The following is a 27,118-nucleotide window of genomic DNA, read 5'->3' as shown; positions in this document are numbered from 1 at the left end:
TATTTTTTCAGAGCTAGATGCAGAAAAAAATTATATTCAATTTGCAACCTGATTGAGGTCAGTATAGATGGACTAATAGAATGATGCTATGCCCAAAAGATTTTACTTCACTAGGTGCAGTAAAAAAATTGGTATTCTATACACAGGTGGTATATCTTGCAACACAGATAGGCTACTCCACTGACTAACACACTCTGCAATAGGCCAAAAAGGATTAGCTTTGCTAGATTCAGCCAAATGCTGTGAAAAAAACTTGCACAGCACTGGCACAGACCTGCCTGGCAAAAACTGATAGGAACTGATGTAACCTAGTCCTGAAAAGGACTCCAATTACAATTAGCCTTTACTCCCACAATCTATCTATTTAAGAGCACAGACCTGCCTGATAAAAGTCGTAGGAAATGCTGTAACCTAGTCCTTAAAAGGACTGCAATCACAACTATTCCCTACTCCCAAGCTATCTGTAGATTTGTGCGAAAATTGGCTTGAAATTAACAAGGTATAGCGCACACAGCAACAGCGGTGCCGTCTAACACGCAGCTGCAGCAGTGAGATAATGGTGGCGACGGGGAAAATGGCTTGGTCTTATAGGGCAAGGACATGTGACATACACTGCCAATGACACATGCCCTTGCTTGTGTGAAAAAAAGCACTTCGCTCCGTGTGTGCGCTGCTGATAGGCTGACAGATTGCACCTCCCCACTGTAAATGCGGGAAAGAGAAAAAAAAAATGGAGATCTTCATTGTTCCTGCAGAGATCCATCCCCTGCCCCTTCCCCCACTCCGCTGTACACTCAAACTGCGTATTAACATTAATTTTCATCATTACTGAGAAAAAATCCAGTTATGATTTTGGTGCACGAACAGTTATCGAACATAACCTCGAACAGCCGAATTTTTCTCAAATTGTTCGTGTTCGCCGAACGGCTCGAACACCGCCCAAAACAGCTCGAATTTGAGATTGTCGAACAGTTCGAGTAGAACAACGCTCATCTCTAATGACAAGTCCAATCTTTTACCTGCAGAGATTAGTAGATGGTCTGCATGCATAGGGCTTGTTAGTGCTTGTACTGTGTAGTGCTGCAGCTGAGAGGACATATTTTGGGCGTGTGGTATGTCCTTAATGTAATTTTGGGAGTTAAGAACATTCCTAAAGCATGAATGCCAACATTTCAACATTACAACTTGCCATAGAATGTTCCTTCCCTTCCCCCGAAACCCCAAGTAAAAACCCTCAAGCCCTTTAAAAACGTTGATGTATTATGGGTGTGTCCAAAAAAAGCTGATTATTGCTTAATACAGTTTTTATAAACTTCTAATTCAATTCCATATGGAGAAGTGATTTATACACCTGTGCAGCAAGATCTGTGAGAAAGTAGTAGTAAGATCAAGTGGACGTAGCACAGAGAGGAGATGGCGGAGTTTATCTCCTTTTTATTTTCTAATGTATTTTTATTGGGGGTTACATTCATTGTTTGCCTTTTTCTCTTGGACTTTGTGAAAAGCAGGAAGAATGGATCACACTTTCCTCCGGGTCCTAGAGGTCTTCCATTTCTTGGTAACATTCTGCAGGTAGACTACGGCAATCCTGCAGTAACATTTAATCAGGTACATTATGAGCATAGTACTGTATGTGCTATAACTGGACAGACATGTAAAAAAAAGGCAAAAAAAGACTAAAATACAAATGTAAATGAAATTCTTAGTACTGTCACTGCAGACTCAGCAGATCAAATTAGATTTATATATGTCTGCCAAATTACATTGTATATGTTATCATTGAACTTTTAATTAAGTGAATGGGGTGTTTTTTCTATAATGTGGGAAATTGGATATGCTGAAGGATGATCAGCTAAGCCTGGAGTGCCTGTACTTAGCATCTTACTTAAGCCGGGGTCGCACTAACATATTGCATCCACTGTGAGAGCTTTGAATGCGATATGCTATTGACATTCGGCTCCTGCTCTGCTGCGAACGTGAGCCGAGTGTCAGTGCTCCGATCCACTTGCATGAGAGAATCTCAGCACAGCTGCGGAGGAGCTCCCTCTCCTCTGTTGCCGTGTCGGAGGGAATCGCATTGCACTCGGGTGATATCCAGGTGCAGTGTGATGTTTCACATGCACCCATAGACTTATATGTGTGCTTGCGATCCGAATCTGGCATGTAATCGCTGCATGCTGCGTTTTTCTTTCATTCTGATCTCGATCGGAGCTGAAAAGAACCGCATGTGAGCACAGATTCATTGATTAACATTGGACTGCATGCAATCCAATATTTCATATTTCGCAAGTGATAACGAGCTTTTACTCATATGTTGATCCTGGAACCCTATTTGGAAGTTCACTGGGTAAAAAAAACTCAATCAGCTGTGTGCGATCATATTCACAGTAGGTGAAAACAAATTATTGCGTCCTTCATCTACATACCCTAACAGTTGAGCCTCCATTGGGTTTTGCTAAGATGTTGAAATAATGGATTGAATGTCTATCATGAAAAATTGCAATCCTCAATAAAATTCTACGTGGACACATCTGTCCTGAAATAACTAACTGCAGACTACCCCATCTAACAGTTCCTAGTGTCCTCCACGGAGATCAGGACTGCCAAACAGATTTTTTTTCTTACAAAAATCAAAGCCAGCTTAAAGGAGTTGTCCACTACTTTTTAAGAGTCCCCCGATGTATTAATCCAGTGATTATAAGACATTTTGCAAATACCTTGCTGTGTCCATCTTGCCTGTGAGCGGCGCTATCACTGACCGCTCACAGGCATCACGTGACCCCCCCACAATAAGTCTTATATTCACTTGGTTAATACATCTGGGGACTCTTAAAAAGTAGTGGACAACTTCTTTAAGGATAGGGCTTACACGGCTACTGTGGCCATGACACAGATAGCACTACCGAAAATTGTTATGTGTAGCTGCTACATAAGAGTATTACAAGTGAATGGGTTGTATTGTTACCTCCAGTGTAACTTAAACAAGCAGGTTGAAAAAAATCTTACCCTGTTGGAATTTTGCAATTTACTTGTCATGTTTGTAATACCCCAGGAGCCAAATGTAACCCTGTTCATTTGAAATGCGCTGCGATATAGCAGCTATACATAGCAATGTTTGGTAGCGCGACTTGTGTCACAGGCAAAGTCACGGTGTAGCCCCAACCTTACTATGAACACATTATGATATATTTTGGGTTCCAAAGATTGTAAGTGTAATATGTCTAGTGTTTAGAATACAGATATCAGGAATTATTATGAACTGTGAAATGATAATTATAATATTCTGTCCAACCTCCTCCAGCTTCAAGTAAAAAAATCTCAGAAAATCACATTGCAGGGTGTCAGGAACGACACTGGCAGGATCACACAGTATCTCACCGCTGCCACCAATCTGTCAGGGATTCCACCCACACAAAGTCAGGACGACACCGGGGACATCACGCAATATCTCACCGTGCTGTCACGCTGTCCATATTTCGTCCGGAGTCGCGAGCACGCGATCCAGACTACTCTCTACGTAGGTATCGGTAAGCGACCAGTGAGCGTATGGCGCAACTCCCTGGGTTCCACAGACTGGAATCCGTGTTTAACGCCCTCCGTACGGTCACTGTCAGCTTCACGATAGCCCAATTACTATTACTCTCTGCCACCACCGGCCGAGTTTAACATATAATACAGGCCTGGCCGGACGCCTGCGTTTTGGTAGCGTATATGGCTTCGGGGAAGGGAACAATTACAGGACAAAAGAAACAGAACTATTAAATTTTATATTTAGTCCAAAAGGGAGGCAGTGTTTAGGAAAAATATATACAAGGATGTTACAGGGAGACATTAAAATACATAGGCAGTTGCATAAAATAAACAGGGTAAAAAGAAGACAACTTACTCTATACAATCGTGGAGACGATTAAATATAGGTGGAGAACACCGGGTTTTCTAAAAGACACGTCATCAGTGATTGATTATGTGAAAAATGTAAAATGGTCTGAAAAATCTAAATTTTTGTCATGTGATGTGGTAAATCTGTTCTCATCTATTCCACATAATTTAGCATTAACTGCTGTGTCCCACCATTTACAAAAATACAGTGGCTATACGGATGAAACAAAAGAAATGATTATCCGGAGCATTGAATACCTTCTTGAGCATAATTTTTTTATGTTCAATGAAGAATATTATTTCCAAATCAAAGGTTGCCCAATGGGCTCATGTTTCTCCCCATCCTTAGCCATACTTTTTGTATCATGGTGGGAAGAAAGCATTATTTTTACAGACAAAAATCCTTTCAAAAATGACATTGAACTATATGTTAGATATTTGGACGATGTTTTGTTAATATGGGTAGGAGAAGTGGAAAATATCCCATACTTCTTATCTTATATCAACGCCAATGATGTAAATTTAAAATTCACTTATACTGAACCACAGGAAAAAATTAGTTTTTTGGATTTGTATCTCATGGGGGATGTAAAACAACAAAGGGTTAAATATCGCAACTATAGAAAACCTGCCAGTGGGAACTCTACACTTAGAGCAGACAGCTGCCACCCCGCCCATACTGTGAACTCAATCCCCTATGGGGAAGTAAATAGAATCTACAGAAATAGCTCTGATATCACACTATTTAATGAACAAGCAAAGGTAGCGACAGCTAGATTAATGGAAAGGGCGTATAAGAAAAAACATATTGATTCAGCGTTAAAAAAAGTTCTTGCGAAAAATACTCATTTAAATAACAGAGATTATGGTATTAATAACAGCCAGAAATTAATAATAAAAAAATCAAATAATATGGATAAAAAAAACATCTTCAGTACCCCATATAGCTGCCAATTTCAGGAAATAAAAAATATTGTAAACAGATATGTCCCTATATTATTTCAAGACCAAGACTTAAACAAAATCCTGGAAAATGGATTAGTATGTGTGCCGAGAAAAGGGAGATCGATAAGTGCTACTCTTTCCCCAAGTCTATACATGCCACAAAAAAAGTGATAAAAAAATCTGGCTTAGTTGTAAAGGTTTTTTTAAATGTGCACGTTCCAAATGTACGATGTGCCAATATACATTGCAAACTCAAAAAATTGATGCAGCCAATGATATAAAAAGATTTATTAATTGCAATACTAATTATGTTGTGTATTGCATATTTTGCAAAGAATGTAAATTAAAATACATTGGCTGCACGATACGTAAATTAAAGAAAAGGATGGCAGAACATGTTACCAACATCAAAAATAAAAATGCATCCTATACAGGAGCTTGCAAACATTTTGTAGAGAGACATAAAGGGGAATTAAATAATTTTTCATTTTATGGGCTAGAAAAAGTGGATATTCCTATTAGAGGAGGGGATTGGAGGAAAAAACTCCTCCTAAGAGAGCTATTTTGGATTATCAAACTGGATACAAAATACCCCAATGGCATGAACTATAGGAATGATACTCTTTATTTATATTAAATCTCAGAGAATTGAATGTCTAGGGTTTTTTTTTTTTTTCTCTCTCTGGCTTTCTTGTGATTTAGCCTTGTGATTATGCTGATTATTCTCAAATGTGATTGATTGCTAACATATGTGTTTATTGATCAACGGTTGGTCACTATTTGTTTTTATACCATGTATCATAAGGAATTTGTATCTCAGTGAATAAGGGCTTTTGCCAGAAACGCGTTGAGATGTATCCCCAACTTGTATGATCTTTTAATCTTTTTTCAATAAATTGAGGATTTTAATTATTCTTGGGACTCACCATAACTAATTTTCATAGGTAGAGGAGGGGCTCTCCGGTTGGAATATGCTGTTATGGAACAGGACCCGTTGCTTATAATTCTTATTCTCCCCTGGCAATGAGTGCTCTTGTATTCTCCATGGGTTCTCTTATACCTAAGGGGAGATCTGGCCATACGCCCGTGGTGGTGACATCATGTGGACCGGTCTCCAGCCTGTACATTTTTATTAGAAACGCTAACTTCTGCGATAACTCGTTGATCGCAGAAGCTCGCAAACTACGCCATTTTTTCCCTTATGATTTTATCTTTATTTTGATATCACACTTTACATAACTGCAGTCTGCTATTCTGGTGCCTTTGCTCTACAGCTCACTGATTTTGGTTACAGCCCTGGAAAACTACCTATACATTCCTGGGCTGATTTGGTCACTACACATATGGGTCCCGTTACTGTTGGGCGTCTGGAACTCACAAGATTTCATATTTCATATCGGAGTCAGTGCGTCTAGAAATTTCCCTTTGAGGCCCAGGAAGCAGCTTCAACAGTTACACGCAAATTAGTGCAAGCCTGCGTTTTAATTACCTCCTGCATCTTTCAGAGACACGATGCTTGCTTCCTAGCGAAGTTATAACACTCCTTGGCTGGCCTCGTTTGCATAAACTATTTACCAGGTGTGTGTTAATTGGGGCTTTTGTGCTGAGGAAAATGGGACAGCTCAGTGCTGACAAGTGGTGATAATTTGCATTAGACACTGTATGATTGTCATCTCTCGACAAACACTACAGCAGAGGGCATGGGAGAAGGGCTAATATTCTGTTAATCTCTCCCTGACATTAATATTTTATAATATTCCTGACATCCTCCCCTCTTTGATGTGGCATAAGGGGTGATTTACAGATCGCCCTTGAGCCCACCTCCTGGTCCACCCTTCCTGCTGATCCGACAAGCCGCAGATCCATTTGCCCACCAATCTGAGGGTCCAGCTTTCCGATCACCCTGACCGGTTAGGGATATATTTTCCCCACACCTCTGACAGGCTATGGGTACCTTCCTCCCATACTCCTGACAGACAGTGGGACACACTTTCCTGTCACCTTGCCTGGCTGTGGGGCCTACCTTTTACCTGCCATCTCTTTTACCTTGAGAGCTGTGCTCTCTAGGGGGGAGCTATGACCGGCCATGTCACAGTCCGTCGTGACACTGGTCGTCGGCACGGGACCACTTTCCCTATGATCCCCGTATTTCTCCCTATCCTTCCACATCACCTCTGGAGCCATGCTAGTCATGGGTCAGCTACCACCGACCATGTCACCATCTGGTGTGACACTGGTCACCTGCACGAGACGACCTGCTTCCTGGTGTCCGTGCCTGCTCCCCTTGCCCCTAGCACTTATACTGGCTCGCTTTAGGGTATCCTCAGCAGCATCAACCCACGGGGTGAGGCGGCTGAGTTCCCCTTTGCCACAACACACACTTTTATTAGACATCACATTCACATTTTTGACAGTGGCATTACATGACATATCAGATCTGGAAGGGTTGTCAGGAATGTATCGGGCAACCAACCGTCCCAGATCAGTTCCCAATAGCACATTAGTGGGGAGATTCTCTGACACCCCCACTTCCCTTAACCCCCTCCCCGCACCCCAGTCCAGGAAAACTCGGGCCATTGGTATGGGACAGCGGACACCCCCAAACCCGGTGACAGTCAGAGTCTTCCCAGGAATGAGTTCCTCTGGTAACACAAACTCAGGGCGGATCAGGGTGCATTCTGCGCCAGTGTCCTTAAGGCCGACAGTAACTGTGTTTCCCACGGTAATGGGTTGTAAGTTCTCCCGGGCCCGACCAACCGCCCCACCCACAAAAAGAATGGCTGCAGTAGGCCCTGGGGCCTCAAGTGTGGGGTTCATCTTCTGCCTCTCCGGGCAGACAAGGCTGATGTGACCTGTTTGGTCACAAGTATAACACTTACGGGAGTCAAATGCAGTCCAGGTGCTGGAAGATGGGGCAGGACCCGCTGAGGGCCGGCTGGCTGCAACACTGGGGGTGGTCGTCAGCTTACCCCCTTGCCAGCTAGCGGCGGCTGATTTCCGCACCTCTGGGGTGTGGTTGGCCTCAAAGGTATCCGCAATCTGGGCTGCTTTGGCTGCTTCCTTCGGCTCCCGGTCAAGCACAAACTGCCTCACTTCCACTGAGCAAAGATGAAAAAACTGGTCCTTCACCATCAGATCCTTCAGGTCCTCGAAGGTGGTGACCGACAGTCCTCGAATCCACTGCTCAAAGTTGGTTCTGAGCCCGTCTACCACATCACTGTAGGTGTCATGTGGTCCACGTTGGAGGGCTCTGAACTTTTTCCGGTAAACCTCCAGAGTCAGCTGGTACTTTTTTATCAGGGCCTGCTTGATGGCCTCATAGTCTCCATCTTGTTCTCGAGGGAGGGTAGCGAACACCTCCAAGGCTTTTCCTCAGAGCCCTGGAGTTAAGTACGCTGCCCACTGGTCCGTGGGCAGCTGATACTGCCTGCAGGCCTTTTTAAAGCCTCGCAGGAATGTGTCCAAGTCCCCATCCTTTTCCATCACAGGGAAGTGCTAAGGACGGGGTTTAAAGCTGCTGGCACTGTTGGACTCACGGGTCTGCGTGGAGGATGACTCCTTCTGAATCCGGGCTAGCTCCAGCTGGCGTTGTCGGCCAGCTTGTGCTTGTCGCTCTGCTCTCTCAGCCTCTCGCTCCTGGAATTTCAGGATCAGCTGCAGTCGTCCGTCATGATCGTCTGCGGCGAGCTGCTCCAAGGCCATCTGCAGGTGGGGGTCCACACTACCCTGGCTGCGGGTATGGCTGGCAATCACAGGTGGGACCCCTGCAGCAGCGCCATCCGGGCCATGGCTGGCCGCCCCATCATCAGTGCTCTGCTGTCGGACAGGCTCTGCATCACCTTGCAACAGTTCAGCAATCATTTAGGCCTTGTTTTTGCCCTTGGGGTCAATCTGCCTCAGCTCACAGAGGGCAGTGATAGTGGTCTTCGTCTGCTGGTGATACCAGGGCTCTCCACGTGTAGCCATTATTGCCAAATAAAAGATAGGATAGAAAAACAAGAGAAGGGAGGGGATGCAACTGCTACACATATAGTAATGTCCCAGATAAAAAAAATATTAAAACACTGAGTCTGATTTCTTAAAACTCTGCACAGAATTCTCGCAAGAACCGTGCAAGTTTTCAGTGACAGGAATGATTGCTCAATCCAGCCACTGATGTTCTGTAATATCCCACCGCTGCCACCAATTTGTCAGGAATGACACCGGCAGGATCACACAGTATCCCACCGCTGCCACCAATCTGTCAGGGATTCCACCCACACACAGTCAGGACGACACCGGGGAGATCACGCAATATCTCACCGTGCCGTCACGCTGTCCGTATTTCGTCCAGAGTCGCGAGCACGCGATCCAGACTACTCTCTACGTAGGTATCGGTAAGCGACCAGTGAGCGTATTGCGCAACACCCTGGGTTCCACAGACTGGAATCCGTGTTTAACACCCTCCGTACGGTCACTGTCAGCTTCACGATAGCCCAATTATTAATACTCTCTGCCACCACCGGCCGAGTTTAACATATAAACTCTCTGCCCGTGGAGAGCTGAACCATCTTTGCTAGGTCACCAACAGCCCAGGTGAATCTGAATAGCAGCGGCGGCCACATATAGCCGCATACCACGGGTGGCATCACAAACTTTGTCCCCAAACACTTTATTCCCCAGTTGACTTTTCTTTATTTGATCACCCTGGGCCACGTACTGGGTTACTGCCACCATGACTCCCCCAATAGAAAAGGACCAGCCCGGCTACCAAGAACCCAACGGCCCCAAGGGGCACGTCAATTTTGGCATCATGAACAGGATGAACCGACCAGTTACAACTGGTCCAGTGCGCCTATAGACTGTTTGTTACCGTGCAGCATCGCCCACCCCAGAAGAACGGGCACCACCATGTGTGTGCTAAGGGACGAAATGAAACCTCCCATCATGGGCCGGGTTCCGCAATGGCGCCAAAAACGAAGCCCGCCCCCTTGCATCTGCGGCCATATACGTAGACTTGTCCATCAGTCTCGGGGCGCCGCTTCTGGTGTGGCCGACAGCAAGCTGGAGTGGAACCGCCCCCGAAAGGGAAGAGGAGAAGGAAAACCTTGGAGACAGGGCGGGGCCACAGGCGGAGGGGTCAGAATACACCCGGCAGGCGCCATGGAAGGAGGTGATGATCAGACTCCCGCCCGTGGCCTGCAGCCAGAAGATTTCCCCCTTAATCTGAAGGGGGTCCTGTGTAAAATACCCCTGGAGGATATGGGGTTCCTGCGTAGCGAGGTACAGGAGCTGGGCCGGCGGATGTAAGAAGCCCAGAAGGCCTCCGTCGCGCAGTGGAAGGACGAGCTGCTGGAGAAACTAACCCGGCAGCGGCCAACGCCCGGTCCTACCACCAGCACCCCAGCCCCGGAGGGGCCTGTCCAGATCTGGGAGGAGACGCATAATACCGGAACCACAGTGAGCACAGGTAATAATAGTGCTCCTGCCCCGACGACACCGACACCCTCCTAGGTCCTTTGGAAGAACCATCAGCCCCTACACCCGGCTGGGTGTACGGGCATGCAACGTGGGACTGGTCCGCACGGGTCGAGGACCAGCCAAGAGCCCCTTTAATGCCCACGCCCGCACCCCAGGTTGCCTGCGAAGGAGGAGAGGAGTATAGGTGAGACAACCCGGAAGGTGATCTCATGGGATTCCCGAGGGAGACCCAAATAGAGGCCCTACGGAGGGAGGAGTATGGCCGGTGAGAACTCCTAAAACTGGAGGCGGAGCGGCGGGAACATCGAGTGCGGTGGGAGGCGATGGAGGCCCGTAACAAGCAGGCTAAGACCCGGGCCCGCAAAGCCCATCCCACCAAACCGAGTTCTCTTGCCGAGGGAACAGTGGTCAAATTTGACCTTCAAGGAGGTTGGGGCTTCATCAGTGAGCCTCAAGTAGCCACGGACCTCTTCGTAAACCAGCGCGATGTGGAGTCCCACCTACAGCTGGGACACCCGGGACAGGATCTGTATCCTGGAGACAGGGTCACCTACACCCGTCACCATGGAGAACGGGGGTGGCACGCCCTACATGTTCATAGAGTGGAGGAGGACGTACCCCTGCCCTCAGAAGCTGATAACCCGGCAGGGCCATCCAGTGGTAAACAAATGTTTCCCCGGAGGGAGCATCACCACTGAACTGAGTGAAAAATTAGAAAAATGTACATAGTTACCCGGAAGGGTAATGGTATAATCCTTGTGTGTTTAAAGAAAAGTTGTGTGTGTTTTGTGTGTACCCGGTTTAAGAAAAAGAGACACTGCAGTTAAGAACGGTGATTAACCCAAAAACTTTTATGTAAAAAGTTAGCACTTCTTAAGGTGCTTCTCGTTGGTTTTATCGACCACTGAACAAAAACCCGTTTGGCGTGGCCGAACATCTGGTCCAACGAGTGGATCAGCTATGCCCTGCAGCCACGCACAGGGCCTACGTTGGGGTTTTTTTGTGGACGGGTCCCTCCACATTGCACTTACACCAGTGAGATGGACACCCTGATAAGGATCTCACTACAGTCTGCTAAACTTACTTGAAAAAGTGCTAAAATGTTTTATGTTTGATAAAATGTTATTTAAAGTGATCTTATATTGATTTATATACCCAGTAGTTATACACTACTCAAAAAATAAAGGGAACACTTAAACAACAGAATATAACTCCAAGTAAATAAAACTTCTGTGAAATCAAACTGTCCACTTAGGAAGCAACACCGATTGACAATCAATTTCACATGCTGTTGTGCAAATGGAATAGACAATAGATGGAAATTATTGGCAATTATCAAGACACACTCAATAAAGTAGTGGTTCTGCGGGTGGGGACCACAGACCACATCTCAGTACCAATTCTTTCTGGCTGATGTTTTGGTCACTTTTGAATGTTGGTTGTGCTTTCACACTCGTGGTAGCATGATACGGACTCTACAACCCACAGCAGTTGCTCAGGTAGTGCAGCTCATCCAGGATGGCACATCAATGCGAGCTGTGCAAGAAGGTTTGCTGTGTCTGTCAGCGTAGTGTCCAGAGGCTGGAGGTGCTACCAGGAGACAGGCCAGTACACCAGGAGACGTGGAGGGGGCCGTAGGAGGGCAACAACTCAGCACCAGGACCGCTACCTCTGCCTTTGTGCAAGGAGGAACAGGAGAAGCACTGCCAGAGCCCTGCAAAATGACCTCTAGCAGGCCACAAATGTGCATGTGTCTGCACAAACGGTTAGAAACCGACTCCATGAGGGTGGTATGAGGGCCCGACGTCCACAGATGGGGGTTGTGCTCACAGCCCCACACAGTGCAGAATGCTTGCCATTTGACACAGAACACCAGGATTGGCGAAGTCGCCACTGGCGCCCTGTGCTCTTCACAGATGAAAGCAGGTTCACACTGAGCATATGTGACAGACGTGACAGAGTCTGAAGATGCCGTGGAGAGCGATCTGCTGCCTGCAACATCCTTCAGCATGACCGGTTTGGCAGTGAGTCAGTAATGGTGTGGGGTGGCATTTCTTTGGAGGGCCGCACAGCCCTCCATGTGCTCGCCAGAGGTAGCCTGACTACCATTAGGTACCGAGATGAGATCCTCAGACCCCTTGTGAGACCATATGCTGGTGCGGTTGGCCCTGGGTTCCTCCTAATGCAGGACAATGCCAGACCTCATGTAGCTAGAGCGTGTCAACAGTTCCTGCAAGATGAAGGCATTGAAGATATGGACTGGCCCGTCCATTCCCCAGACCTGAATCCGATTGAGCACATCTGGGACATCATGTTTTGCTCCATCCACCAATGTCACGTTGCACCACAGACTGTCCAGGAGTTGGCGGATGCTTTAGTCCAGGTCTGGGAGGAGATCCTACAGGAGATCATCCGCAACCTCATCAGGAGCATGCCCAGGCATTGTATTGAGGTCATACAGGCACGTGGAGGCCACACACAATTCTGAGCCTCATTTTGACATGTTTTAAGGACATTGCATCAAAGTTGAATCAGCCTGTAGTGTATTTATCCACTTTAATTTTGGGGGTGACTCGAAATCCAGGCCTCCATTGGTTAATAAATTTGATTTCCATTGATGATTTTTTTGTGATTTTGTTGTCAGCACATTCAACTTTGTACAGAACAAAGTATTCAATGAGAATATTTCATTCATTCAGATCTAGGATGTGTTATTTGAGTGTTCCCTTTATTTTTTGAGCAGTGTATGCAACTTTTAAGAAAAAGTGCCTCCCATAAAGGGAAGAAAAGTTGTCTACTTACTGTTTTATCCGGAAAAGTATTTTAAAATCTTGCATGTCTTAAATTTTTGTTTTACTCTGTTCCAGCCCATGGATGTGCTGTGTTTAACAGGGGGGGGGATGTGGCGCCCCTGCGGGTCCAGTTGCCACAGAGGTACTGCATCTCATCCAGAGGTGTGGTATACCACTCTCAGGTAAGGAGGGAGCACTATCCGGGACCCAACCACTCACATCCAACACTACACCAATTCATTAGGGAAGGTCCAGATAGCTCTTAAGGGAGAGCACAGGCCTGGTCCCTGTCGGGAGGGTGAAACTAAGTAGAGGAGGTGGGTGGAGGAAGTAGTTTAGGGGAGCACTGAAGGGAGAGTATAAAAGGAAGGGTAGAAACATCTAGAAGGGTCCATTCCTGGTTCCAGTCCTTGGAGAAGGAGTTCAGTTGGTTGTTCAGAGGACCATGAGGAATAAGGTCCTGACGGCGAAGGGGCCCAGTAGAACGGGTCCAGGGGGAGAGTGAGGAGAGAACACCGGTGCAGTGAGAGGGGCTCCAGAGATAGAAGGGATCCTAGGGGCACGGCGAGTGCAGGATGCCACCCGTGCACCCGAGTTCACGATGACTGTGGAGGGATCAAGGCCGCAGTAGGGTACCGGCTCCAGACTAGTGGAGGACTGCAAGGCTCAGCTAGCAAACCGGAGGTTGCGGTATGTTCATGTTCCGTAGCCATAATCCACACACATTCGCTGAAAAGGTGGCCATTTAGGACAAAGGGGACAGACCGGACGTCGCTCAACAAGGCCCACAGCCACTGGCTCGGGACACTGTGTCTGAGGCGCGGGGCAGGAGGGTGAGAGCCAGCGCAGAGAGATGACCTGGAAAGGTACACAAGGAAGGGGTCCCATTCAAGTGCACATAAGTTATCTGAGAGTTGGATGGATCACTGCCCTGGAGGACACAGGACGATGTGGGCGGTTATAATCCTGCAAATGTAACCTGGAGCATCTTGACAACTGTGAGTAAATACTTGAAGACTGCACCCCACTGTGTCCTTGATTTTACTGCTGCGCCACCTGCCTTGCATTACATCAGCAACATCTACCTCATCAAGTCCTTTATACTGCCCTGGGGCTTTGCTCTACCCGTGGAGAGCTGAACCATCTCTGCTGCGTCACCAACAGCCCCAGTGTTTCTGAACAGCAGCGGCGGCCACCTATAGCCAAATAACCACGGGTGGCGTCACAAACTTATTCCCAAACACTTTATTCCCCAATTGACTTTTCTTTATTTGACCGCCCTGGGCCACGGACCAGGTCACTGCCACAGTGACTACCCCAAAAAGGACCGGCACGGCTACCGAGTACCCCACTGCCCCAGGGGGCGCGTCATATACAGCACAATGTGATCCACTGCACGTTCTGTCTGCTGCTGCAGATATCCATAGTAGTGTTGAGCGAGCATGCTCGACACTGCTCGGTACTCGCCCGAGCATCTCGCTTCTAGGGATGTTCGGCGAGCACCGAGCATATCCGGGTTGCTCGGGCAGGAGCTCGGGTTTCCGCCCTGCATGTTTGGCGCTCTTTACTGAGCCAATGAACATGCAGGGATGGCCAGCCAGTCACTGTAATGCCGCAGCCATGTTGTTTGTTGGCATTACAGTGATTGGCTGGCCGCACAGCGTCACCTCGAGTATTTAAAACCGGGCGCCGCCATCTTGGATACAGTCGCCCGGGATCAGACAGTGTAGGGTCAGTGCTGCTGAGTTAGGGAGAAATATATAGTGCGAAATAGATAGTGTAGGGTCTCTAAAGCCTACCAAATCAAACAAACAGTCCTTCTCAGGACTAATATCCATCCTAGATATCAGGCAGGCAGGCTGTATAGGAGACACAGTGGTTATACCAACAAACAGTGCATTACAGTCCTGTGTGCTCCTGCTGGTCAAATTGCTACACTTATCCCCCAGTCTCAGGGGCCAGGAAAAATCCTTTTTTTTTCATCTAAATCCTGTATTTTTTTTTCCCTCAGTCAGACTGTACAAAAACGCATCTTATTAACCTTTTGGTATCCCCCCCCCCAAAAAAAAAATTTAGTGTGTCTGTAACCGTTCAGACACCAATATATCTGTTTAAAAGATTCTGGTGTAGGCCACATAACTATAACTGTGGTTTTGCAGTTCCACGGTTCAAATCTCTCTATTATCCAGTTTTTGGCCTTTTTTCCATAAAAAAAAAACAGTAATAGTGCCTCTCTGACTGTTCAGACACAAATATATGTGTTTAAAAGATTCTGGTGTAGGCCACATAACTAGAACTGTGGTTTTGCAGTTCCACGGTTAAAATCTCTGTATTATCCAGGGACGTTGCCAGTACAACCGGTAGGTCTTCCAGAGTCTGGAATTTTTTTAAAGACTCTGCTGATAACCCCAAAAAGGCCATTTGTACCACCTGCCATGCCAGCATCAGCAGGGTTGACAAAACTACCAGCTTGACCACCACCAGCATGATCAGGCACATGGCAGCAAAGCACCTGACTTTGTGGGGCGAACCCCAGGGTCCAAGACCAGTGTCAGCGGGTGTCACCACTGCTTCTTCTGCTGTTGTGCGTGTAAGAGAATCCCCTGTTGTGCGTGCAAGGCTATCCCCTGTCCATACTGCATGCAAAGATGCCCCTTCCTCTCAGTCTTAACTTGTTATGGCAGTTTCTCAAGAAACAGCATCAACGTCCACGTCCACGCCCCACCGCAGCATTCAATTGTCCATATCCCAGACCTTTGAACGAAAGCACAAATTCGCAGCCAATGCCCCACAGGCCACGGTCCTAAATTCGCACATTTCACGACTGCTTGCGTTGGAAATGCTGCCTTTTAGGCTGGTGGAGACGGAATCCTTCCGCAACCTTATGGCGGTGGCCGTCCCTAGGTACTCGGTCCCCAGCCGACACTATTTTGCCCGGTGTGCCATCCCCACACTACACAAGCACGTGTCCCAAAACATCTGCCGTGCCCTCAACAACGCAGTTACTGGGAGAGTCCTCCTGACAACGGACACGTGGACAAGTGCTTGTGGCCAGGGATGGTATATCTCCCTGACGGCACACTGGGAAAACATAGTGGAAGCCGGGACCCAGTCGGACCTTGGGACGGAACACATCCTCCCCACACCAAGGATTGCGGGCCCTATGTCAGTCAGAGTTGCCCTCACAGTGTACAGCTCCTGCGCATCATCATCCTCCTCCTCCTCATGTTCAGCCTCCATCTCAGATATCACCACATCAGTTACAAGCTGTAAGCAATGCAGTACTGCCTCAGCCAAGCGGCAACAGGCTGTGCTGAAGCTCATAAGCTTAGGTGATAAACCTCACACTGCTTGTGAGTTGTGGACAGCTGTGAAAGAGCAGGCAGATCTGTGGCTGAGACCGCTGAACCTACATCCAGGCATGGTCGTGTGTGACAATGGTCGTAACCTGGTGGCGGCTCTGAGGCGAGGCAAGATCACACACGTACCATGCCTGGCTCATGTGCTTAACCTCGTGGTTCAACGGTTTCTTAAATCGTACCCCGATTTGCCAGATGTGCTCGTCAAAGTACGCCGCTTGTCAGCTCATTTTCGGAAGTCGGCTACAGCTTCCGCCGCCCTTGCTGTGTGGCAGCAGCATTTGCAGCTTCCGGCACACCGACTGGTGTGTGATGTCCCCACACGTTGGAACTCTACCCTCCACATGTTGCAAAGGATTTGTGAGCAGAAGAGAGCAGTTGTGGAGTACCAGCTGCAACAAGGCCATCGATATTCAGGTCAGACTCCACACATAAGACCTCAGGAGTGGACCTGGATGTCTGACATATGTACCATCCTGACAAACTTTGAGGAGTCCACCAAGATGGTGAGTGACGCCATCATTATCGGCAGCGTCCCACTTGTCTGTCTTTTGCAACGCTCTCTGCAGAGAATTAAAGAGTAGGCATTGCAGCCAGAGTATGATGAGATGGATCAAGAAGCCGTAACAGGCGATTACACACAGCCCAGCCTCATCTCTTCCCAATGAGGGGGACAATGAAGGAGAGGAGGAGGAGGAGGAGGAGGAAGAACAGGAGCTGGTATCATGCGCTGTTGACGGTAGTACTTGTACAACTGTCATACCGTCGGTTCAGCGTTGGTGGCCTGAAGACAGGGGGGAGGAGGAGGAGGAGGAGAGCATGGTCAGTAGTCATCTTGGTGAGGACATGGAAGTCTTGCCCGTTACCAGTTTGACATGCATGGCTGACTTTATGTTACGCTGCCTTAACCGTGACCCTCGCATTGTCAAAATGTTGGGTGACAGTCATTACTGGTTGGTGACACTTGTAGACCCCCGCTACAAGGAGAACTTTCACTCTCTCATTCCTGAGGTGGAGAGGTCTACAAAAATGGGGTAGTACCAGAAGGCCCTTGTTGCAGAACTGTTAAAAAAATTCCCATCTGAACACTCTAGCGGCAGAGGTCACAGTTCGTTGCCCAACCAAGGCGTACAGGCGAGAGAGACGCAACTCCAATCCAGCAGAGGCAGGGGAACACTGTCAATGTTCTGGGACAGTTTTCTGAGACCCGCCCAGCTTACATACCTATGAGGCATGGGGTACTATCACAAGGAGTGGAAAGTTTCAAAAGATGGTGAGGGAGTACCTTGCTGACCGTACCAGTGTCCTCCGTGATTCCTCTGTGCCTTTTAATTATTGGGTATCCAAGCTGGACACTTGGAGTGAACTCGCTCTGTACGCCTTGGAGGTCATGGCCTGGCCTGCCGCTAGCGTGTTATCGGAGCGTGTTTTTAGTGCCCCTGGGGGAATTATAACTGATAAGTGCCCTCGCCTGTCAACTGACAATACTGACAAGCTGACCCTTATCAAAATGAACAAGGGCTGGATTGGGCCAGACTTCTCATCACCACCAAATGACAGCAGAGTAACATAAAGTCAAATCCACTGTGTTATTTCTGGAGGTGTATTCCCAAGCAGCGCTTCACACCCACACATGGGTATATACTTCCTCATTTCGGCTGTATTTTGCTCTTCTCCTTATCCTCAGCCTCCACCACCACTATACCACCAGGGTGACCGTGGTCCGTGTTGCCAGCATTGCAAGTTCCTCCTTCCTAATTTTTGGCAGCTTTTGCTTGGAAGGCATAGACAAATACTATGGGAGACCCACTCCACAATAACGGGAATAATGTTTTTAATATGCTGTACTGCATGGCTCTTGTTTGCCAGCAGTGCAAGTTCCTCCGTCCTAATTTTTGGCAGCTTTTGCTTGGAAGGCATAGGCAAAGACTATGGGAGACCCACTCCACAATAATGGGAATAATGTTTTTAATATGCTGTACTGCATGGCTCTTGTTTGCCAGCATTGCAAGTTCCTCTGTCCTAATTTTTGGCAGCTTTTGCTTGGAAGGCATAGGCAAAGACTATGGGGGACCCACTCCCCAATAATGGGAATAATGTTTTTAATATGCTGTACTGCATGGCTCTTGTTTGCCAGCATTGCAAGTTCCTCCGTCCTAATTTTTTGCAGCTTTTGCTTGGAAGGCTTAGGCAAAGACTATGGGAGACCCACTCCCCAATAATGGGAATAATGTTTTTAATATGCTGTACTGCATGGCTCTTGTTTGCCAGCATTGCAAGTTCCTCCATCCTAATTTTTGGCAGATTTTGCTTGGAAGGCATAGGCAAAGACTATGGGAGACCCACTCCCCAATAATGGGAATAATGTTTTTAATATGCTGTACTGCATGGCTCTTGTGTGCCAGCATTGCAAGTTCCTCCGTCCTAATTTTTGGCAGCTTTTGCTTGGAAGGCATAGGCAAAGACTATGGGAGACCCACTCCCCAACAATGGGAATAATGTTTTTAATATGCTGTACTGCATGGCTCTTGTAAGGGGCATGAAAACCGTCTTGTTAAACCACTCTGAACTCCACAGCTCTTCCAAGGGGCATTAAAACCGTCTTGTTAAGCTACTGTGACCTCCATGTCTCTTCCAAGGGGCATTAAAACTGTCTTGTTAAACCACTCTGAACTCCACAGCTCTTCCAAGGGGCATGAAAACCGTCTTGTTAAGCTACTGTGACCTCCACGTCTCTTCCAAGGGGCATTAAAACCGTCTTGTTAAGCTACTGTGACCTCCACGTCTCTTCCAAGGGGCATTAAAACCGTCTTGTTAAACCACTCTGAACTCCACAGCTCTTCCAAGGGGCATTAAAACCATCTTGTTAAGCTACTGTGACCTCCACCACTCTTCCAAGGGGCATTGATATTGTCTTTTTATTCCACTGCGACCTCCACCACTCTTCCAAGGGGCATTAAAACTGTCTTGCTAAGCTACTGTGACCTACATGTCTCTTCCAAGGGGCATTAAAACCGTCTTGTTAAACCACTCTTAACTCCACAGCTCTTCCAAGAGGCATGAAAACCGTCTTGTTAACCTACTGTGACCTCCACATCTCTTCCAAGGGGCATTAAAACCGTCTTGTTAAGCTACTGTGACCTCCACATCTCTTCCAAGGGGCATTAAAACTGTCTTGTTAAACCACTCTGAACTCCACAGCTCTTCCAAGGGGCATTAAAACCATCTTGTTAAGCTACTGTGACCTCCACGTCTCTTCCAAGGGGCATTAAAACCGTCTTGTTAAACCACTCTGAACTCCACAGCTCTTCCAAGGGGCATGAAAACCGTCTTGTTAAACCATTCTGAACTCCACAGCACTTCCAAGCGGCATTAAAACCATCTTGTTAAGCTACTGTGACCTCCATGTCTCTTCCAAGGGGCATTAAAATCGTCTTGTTAAGCTACTGTGACCTCCATGTCTCTTCCAAGGGGCATTAAAACCGTCTTGTTAAACCACTCTAAACTCCACAGCTCTTCCAAGGGGCATAAAAACCATCTTGTTAAGCTACTGTGACCTCCACGTCTCTTCCAAGGGGCATTGAAATGTTGTTTTTAATTAACTCTAACCTCCACGACTCTTCCAACGGGCATTGCATTTCCTCCTAATTTTAGTCAGCTTTTGCTTTTCAATGCATAGGCGAAAACTAAGGGAGACCCACTCCCCAATAATGGGTAGAAGGTTTTTAGTATGCTGTAATCCACATCTGTTTCAAGGGGCATTGCAGTTCCTCATATTTTTTGGAAAGCATTCCATTCACTGCTTAGGCCAACAGTGTACAGGAGACCCAGTTGCTATAAATGGAAAAAACGGTTTAGTTAAGGCCCTCTGACCTCCATGTTACTTCCAAGGGGCATTGGAGTGCCTCAAAATTTTTGGTAGGCATTGCACTCACTGTATGCCCCAAAACTGTGTAGCCGAACCTCTTCTTTTGGTACAGAAACATATCCTACAAGACATGTGTGGTTGACTGGCCTGATATTGATGTGAATGGTCCCTGTTCCTCCTGCTCTTTCTACTTTGCCACCACCTCATCCATCATTCATCACCTGAAGCTTTGTTTTAACGGGAGTCATAGAACTGGGATAGTAGCAGGAAAACATCCAGCAATCCTCGGAGGAGGTAGGATGTGCGCCAAAACGCTGACCACCTCAGGCCTAGCCGCTACTACATACATGCGCTTGCATTCCAACGAACAGAAAGCTAAGGAGATGGATGGCCTCATGATCAGGACTAATTTACTCGTTGTGTAGAAGGCCGACCACTGCTGCTGTCTACCTTCTGAACTTTGTGTTGAAGCCTGATTGACCCAGGACCCGCAATCCTCTATGTCTGGAGGACGTGTTGCATCCCAGTGTCCAAGTGTGTCCCGGCTTCCACAATATTAAACCAGTGTGAAGGCGTCAGTCAGATGGACCATCCCTGTCCACGTGATTTTGTTTAGGCTGTCCTTCAAATAGGGGCCGTGGGGACCGTGTGTGGGCACCCGGCCGCCGGGCGGCTGGGGACTGAGTATGGATACCAGGCCGCCGACGCAGCCATGACGTGGTGGCCAGATTCCGCCTCCACATGCCTAAAAGGTCCAATTTCAAGTGCAAGCAAGCAAGCAGTATGGTATTGCAGCCTGGGGGTGGGTGGGTGGCAGGCTGCATACTTGTGCTTGCATTGCAAGGAATGGGGGAGGTACATTTGAACACTGCCCTGGGACAAGAACTTGCATGGGGATAGTTGCAAGTCTGCATCTTCTGATGCGGAAAGGATCACTTCTGATGGGCACACTTTTAGGCAGTGACCTGGGTGTCAGAGATGCTTCCAGGGGTCTTCCCCATGCTGTTCCCATGTCTTTTCAGCACTGTATGCATGTGTCACACAGCACATGGCCAGATAAGGTTGTAAAATGTTAAAATGACATTTCCCTGTGAATGCATTTGTCACGGTTGAAAGCAATACAAAAGTGCAAAAACGCATAAAAAATGCTACTTGTGAACATAGCCCAAGGTGTGGAGGAGTATTTATGCTTTTGGTTATTTATTTTACCTTATGCACAAGTCTTGGAAAGGAAGTTCCTTAACATATGAGCCTTCGTGGACAGGACCCCCTGCCCTACTGTACCAGTGCGCCTCGTTTGATGTTTCATGTTCGTGTCCCTGTCTGCCCCTACACTTGTAAAGCGCCATGGAACCTAATGGCGCTATGTAAATATTTAATAATAATAATAATATTTCACAGGAAAACCGTTTGTTTCGTTTTTGAATGTTTATTGTGAGCCCGTAAAAGTGGCTTAATACCTCTGACCACGTTGTTGACAGCAGTGACCTGGGGGTCAGAAATGCTTCCTGGGGCGATCCCCATGCTGTCCCCATGTCATTTGAACACTGTCACTATCGTTTTGGGCACTTTTTAGGCTTTCTACAGACTGCCGGGGGTGCCGCCGCAAAAATGCTCGGGTCTCCCATAGACTAACATTGGGCTCGTTGTTCGGGTCGAGCACCCGAGTATCACGGTAAGCTCGGCCCGAGCTTCGTGCACCCGAGCATTTTAGTGCTCGCTCAACATTAATCCATAGCCCTACATATCATGGCTATTATTTTTTTTTTTGCTCTTAATCCTGATTATTTGCTTAAAAAGCAATACAGTACTCCATTTTACTGCTCCATTTGCTTGTTAGCAGAATACAGGCAGATTTTTTTTTATTTTATTCACATCGCTGTATTGTGTAAACAGAGAAACTTTTCCATCATCTCACTTGATCCCATATTACTGCTGTATTAATCATCACATTTTTTTGGATCGTGCCAAATATTACACTCCATTTAAAAAGGTAAAGGCGCGTGGCAAGGGACGGGGAAGTCGACATGATGGTGATGGTGCACGCCGAGGCTGAGACCTTGGGCAAGAGGAAACTGTACCTGCTGAGTGAGCACAACAAACACCCATATCATGTTGTAGCACCCCGAGGGCTCGGCTGCTACAGGGGTATTGCACCTCAAACCAGAGGTGTGATATTCCACTCCCGGGTAAGGATGGAGTGTGGACCAGGACTCAGTAAGCTGCATGCACCACACACACCCCATTTCCGAGGAACAGACCAACGGTGCTCCCACTAGACAGAGTGCAGGCACGACAGCTTCTGTTCCTGGCTGGAGTGGGGAGGGGAAAGTACACCCAGTGGTGTAGGAGCAGATAGGGGTGGGTTTCTGGGCATAGATAGGAGCCCATTGGTTGCTAGTCACCTGGGCTCACACATAGAGGGAGGTATATAAGGTGGGCACCATCTTAGATCAGTGTTCAGTTCAGGCAGGAGGAGAAGAGGAGAGGAGCTCAGCCAGAGAGGGCTGACAGGGAGCTGTGGCTCAGTCTGGGCCCAGCTCCAGAGGCAGGCCTGGAGTGGAGGCCAGAAGCAGCAGAGAGAGAGAGGAGGAGGAACAGAAAGGAAAGTAAGAAAGGAACTGGAACAGAGAAGAAAGGAAGCAAAGAACACAGAGAAAGGCCCAGAGACACGTAGGCAGAAGGAACCCCATATGCCCAGAGGAGATACTGGGTGAAGGGTTGGCAGAGCAGGGTACCGGAACCCAAGTTGGTGGAGGCAACAGATTCCTCAGCCAAAGACCGGAGGTTGTTACCACATCTTGGTGCGACCCCTCACTACATCCACCAGAAAGGCATACCGTATAGGGTCAGGGAAACCGGGAGAGGTTTCGCCAACAGAAGGCCCGAGGAAGCTGGACAAAGGTGGGTCACTAGTGGGGACGGCCAGTAGAAAGGAAGAGAGGGGAGCTCTGAACCACACTCTGGAATTGCCTGGGAGTTGACCGAGTCCCTCACCTGGTGGACGCAGCACGGCTTGGGCAGTCATCGCCTGCAGCATTGACCTGAATAACAACCGTGAGTAAAGCTTTGGAAACTGCAATTACAAGTCTCTGTTTCATCGCCGCACCAGCACCATCAGTACTGGGACACTCACACCATCACTACCACCATCATCCACATTAGCTGCCCTGAGGCAATACTCCTCCCGTGGGGAGTCATCCCATACTCAGCTGCGCAAACAACATCAGCCTCAGCGGTCTGCAGCGCAGCGGCGGTCCCCACTGACCGCAATCCACGGGTGGCGTAGTCGGACACTTATTACAATACAAATAGACTGCCACTGGTTTGACCACCCTGGGCACGGACCGGGTCACCGCCACACGGAGACTACAACCCCCAGCATCTCAGCGATCCGGCTCCGGGTATTCCCCTGCACAGCAGCAGCAGCACAGGCCCAGGGGGCGCGTCAACTTTGGCGTAGTCGGCAGGATCATTACCAACCCGCCACAAGCGGGTATTGCGTGCCTGAAGAAAACTGCACATGTACCTTAAAAAGAAGTCTCCCGCCATTTCCAGAAGTTTCCCGCTGTCCGGAGTCGTTTCCCGCCATCCGGAGCCGATTCCCGCCATCAGACGCCATTTTGGACCGTTTCCCGCCATCTTCATCCGTTTTTCCCGCCCTGGCAGAGCGGACGCCATTACGTGCGCACCAAAGGACAGCAGGAAGCCACCTCCCATCGTGGGCCAGGTCCCAGAGAGGCGCCAAAGAAGGAGTCCGCCCCCACCAGCCATGAATGCAGCAATGGAGATGTCCATCAACGTGGGGGGGCTGCCCCTGAAGGTGATTGTCAGCAGATGCCCCCAAGACCAACCCTCATGGGGGCGGATAGGAAAGAAAACTGAGGGGCTGGGTGCGGCCTGGATCAGTCTGGACCTGCTGCACCCGGAGATGGAGGGAGCAGAAAACTCCACCAGCACCCTGGCCCGCAGCCTGCTGCAAGCGGAGCCACCCTGCAGCCTGACAGAACTGCTGGCCCAACTGCCTAGAGACCCGGACCGTGCGCGCGCAGCGCTGGAAGATCTGAATAGAAGAATGGTCCGGGCGCAGCGGGATGTGTTTGCCGGGTGGAGAGAGGAGATGGCCCGGCAGCATGGAGGTGACCAGCAGAGGACCCCGCCGGAACCGGGCAGCGCGCTTACCACTGGGCGCGGAGAAGAGGGACCGGCAGCTGCAGATGACATCGCGGAGGAGGCCACGGAGACCGAGGCAGGTAATGGGGACGCCACCACCCCAAGCCCGGGGAACACCAGCCTGCCCTCATCCTCCGTTGCGGGACCCGAAACCCCGGGGACCGTACCTGACACCACGCCTCCACCGCCACTAGCTAGGCCTCAGGCAGCAAGCACCGTCGTCACGCCCCGCCCCGCGCTGTGCACTCTGAACCCGGGCGCCGTACAGCGTGAGACGTCACGGGCCAGGACGCAAGACCTAGCACACCCGGGCGCCGCTGCCTCACCAGCGCCCCCTACCTTGGCGGTGCCACCCCCGGGCGCGACCAACAAGCGACTACCGGCCTGGTCGCAAGGCCGAGTGCCCCCGGGCGCTGCCACCCGTCCGAAGCCCACAGTGCCACCCTTGGGCGCGGACCTGTATGCCCAATATACCAGCCCGGACGGGCTACCCTTTGAATGGCCGCCGGAGTTCGCCAACCCCCGTCTCCGGAAAGAGCGACCCCTGAGTGAGCTTTTGATCCCGGCCCTGGAGCCCGCCAACATCGCTCCACCCCTCCCGGAGGATGCCCAGTTTGCATGGGACCCCACTGGCGAGAACCTCATGGGCTTCACCCAGGAGACCCGGGCGGAAGAAGTCCAGCGCCTGGAGTGCTGCCGTCAGCAGCTAGCCACCTATGAAAGAGAGCGGCGGCAAAGGCGCATCAGGGAGCAGCGACTCCAGGCCAGGAGCGCGGAGCAAAAGAGGAGGGCCCGACAAGACACCCACGCCATCCGCGGACCCAGAGCCACCGGGACCGTAGTCAAGTTCCAGCTGGAGCATGGCTGGGGCTTCATCAGAGACCCGGAGGCTGACACCGACGTCTTCATCACTAGAAGGGACGTTGAAAGCCACCTGCCAGAGGGACATCACGGACGTGACCTGTACCCCGGCGACGTGGTCACCTACACCCGGCACAAGGGCGCAAAGGGACTGTATGCTCTCCACGTTCACCGGCTCACAGAGGAGGAACTGCAGTACCGCCCAGACACGGAATACACTGAGGATCCGGACGGACCAGAAGATTACCCGGAAGAGCGAGAAGGACACCGTTACCAGTAAGCGGTAAAATGGAACGGTATATAGTTACCCGTCAGGGTACAAGAACTGTTGCGAATTGAAGTGTGGTCCCCGTTGGGACTAGTGTGGAACTGTTTCTTGATAAAAAGTTTCCTGTGTGCGTGTTACCCCAATATCCTTTACCAGGCTGAGGACTGTGAGCAGCCACTCCCTTATCCCCACTGGCCGAGGACTGAGAGCGGCCAATCCCTTGTAAATAGTTGCGCTTCTTAAAGCGCCCCCTACTGGTTTTATACAAAAACCGCAACGTCTACCTCAGGATTAAATGGACTGTTGCACCTTTACCTGGTCGCAAGTTGCACAGCGGCCAGAGCTCAAGAATGTTCTACTTGAAAATGTTTTATATTGAAAAGTTTTATATGCTGCTAGAATAATAATGCAAATGTTTTATGTGATGTTTTATATGCTAAAAGAGTTCCAGTGGCATTAGCAAGATGTTTTATGAAAATGTTTTATACCAGTAACGTTAAAAAGAGAAAAGTACCTCCCATAAAGGGATGAGTGAAAAGTTAATGTCTTATATACGAATGCATTCTAAAAATTTTGTATGTTTAAATTGTCTTTGCTCTTTTCCAGCCCGAGGACGTGCTGTGATTTACCAGGGGGGAATGTAGCACCCCGAGGGCTCGGCTGCTACAGGGGTATTGCACCTCAAACCAGAGGTGTGATATTCCACTCCCGGGTAAGGATGGAGTGTGGACCAGGACTCAGTAAGCTGCATGCACCAGACACACCCCATTTCCGAGGAACAGACCAACGGTGCTCCCACTAGACAGACTTCTGTTCCTGGCTGGAGTGGGGAGGGGAAAGTACACCCAGTGGTGTAGGAGCAGATAGGGGTGGGTTTCTGGGCATAGATAGGAGCCCATTGGTTGCTAGTCACCTGGGCTCACACATAGAGGGAGGTATATAAGGTGGGCACCATCTTAGATCAGTGTTCAGTTCAGGCAGGAGGAGAAGAGGAGAGGAACTCAGCCAGAGAGGGCTGACAGGGAGCTGTGGCTCAGTCTGGGCCCAGCTCCAGAGGCAGGCCTGGAGTGGAGGCCAGAAGCAGCAGAGAGAGAGAGGAGGAGGAACAGAAAGGAAAGTAAGAAAGGAACTGGAACAGAGGAGAAAGGAAGCAAAGAACACAGAGAAAGGCCCAGAGACACGAAGGCAGAAGGAACCCCATATGCCCAGAGGAGATACTGGGTGAAGGGTTGGCAGAGCAGGGTACCGGAACCCAAGTTGGTGGAGGCAACAGATTCCTCAGCCAAAGACCGGAGGTTGTTACCACATCTTGGTGCGACCCCTCACTACATCCACCAGAAAGGCATACCGTATAGGGTCAGGGAAACCGGGAGAGGTTTCGCCAACAGAAGGCCCGAGGAAGCTGGACAAAGGTGGGTCACTAGTGGGGACGGCCAGTAGAAAGGAAGAGAGGGGAGCTCTGAACCACACTCTGGAATTGCCTGGGAGTTGACCGAGTCCCTCACCTGGTGGA

At 49.0% G+C, this 27,118-nt stretch overlaps 1 protein-coding gene across 1 annotated transcript in view; it reads left to right on the top strand.

Moving 5' to 3' along the window:
- Nucleotides 1-1,302: 1,302 nt before the first annotated feature.
- Nucleotides 1,303-27,118, top strand: part of LOC141157211 (cytochrome P450 2D15-like) — a 550,445-nt gene continuing 524,629 nt past the window's right edge. The window contains exon 1 of the mRNA XM_073644200.1: nt 1,303-1,608. Coding sequence (XP_073500301.1) covers nt 1,414-1,608 — 195 coding nt within the window. The 5' untranslated portion in view covers nt 1,303-1,413. The remainder of the gene's footprint in view (nt 1,609-27,118) is intronic.

Source organism: Phyllobates terribilis, unplaced genomic scaffold (assembly GCF_046119375.1).
Source record: "Phyllobates terribilis strain yellow unplaced genomic scaffold, ASM4611937v1 Scaffold_8__6_contigs__length_399053987, whole genome shotgun sequence".
NCBI classification, from domain to species: Eukaryota; Metazoa; Chordata; class Amphibia; order Anura; family Dendrobatidae; genus Phyllobates; species Phyllobates terribilis.
This window is presented reverse-complemented; position numbering and strand designations above follow the sequence as displayed.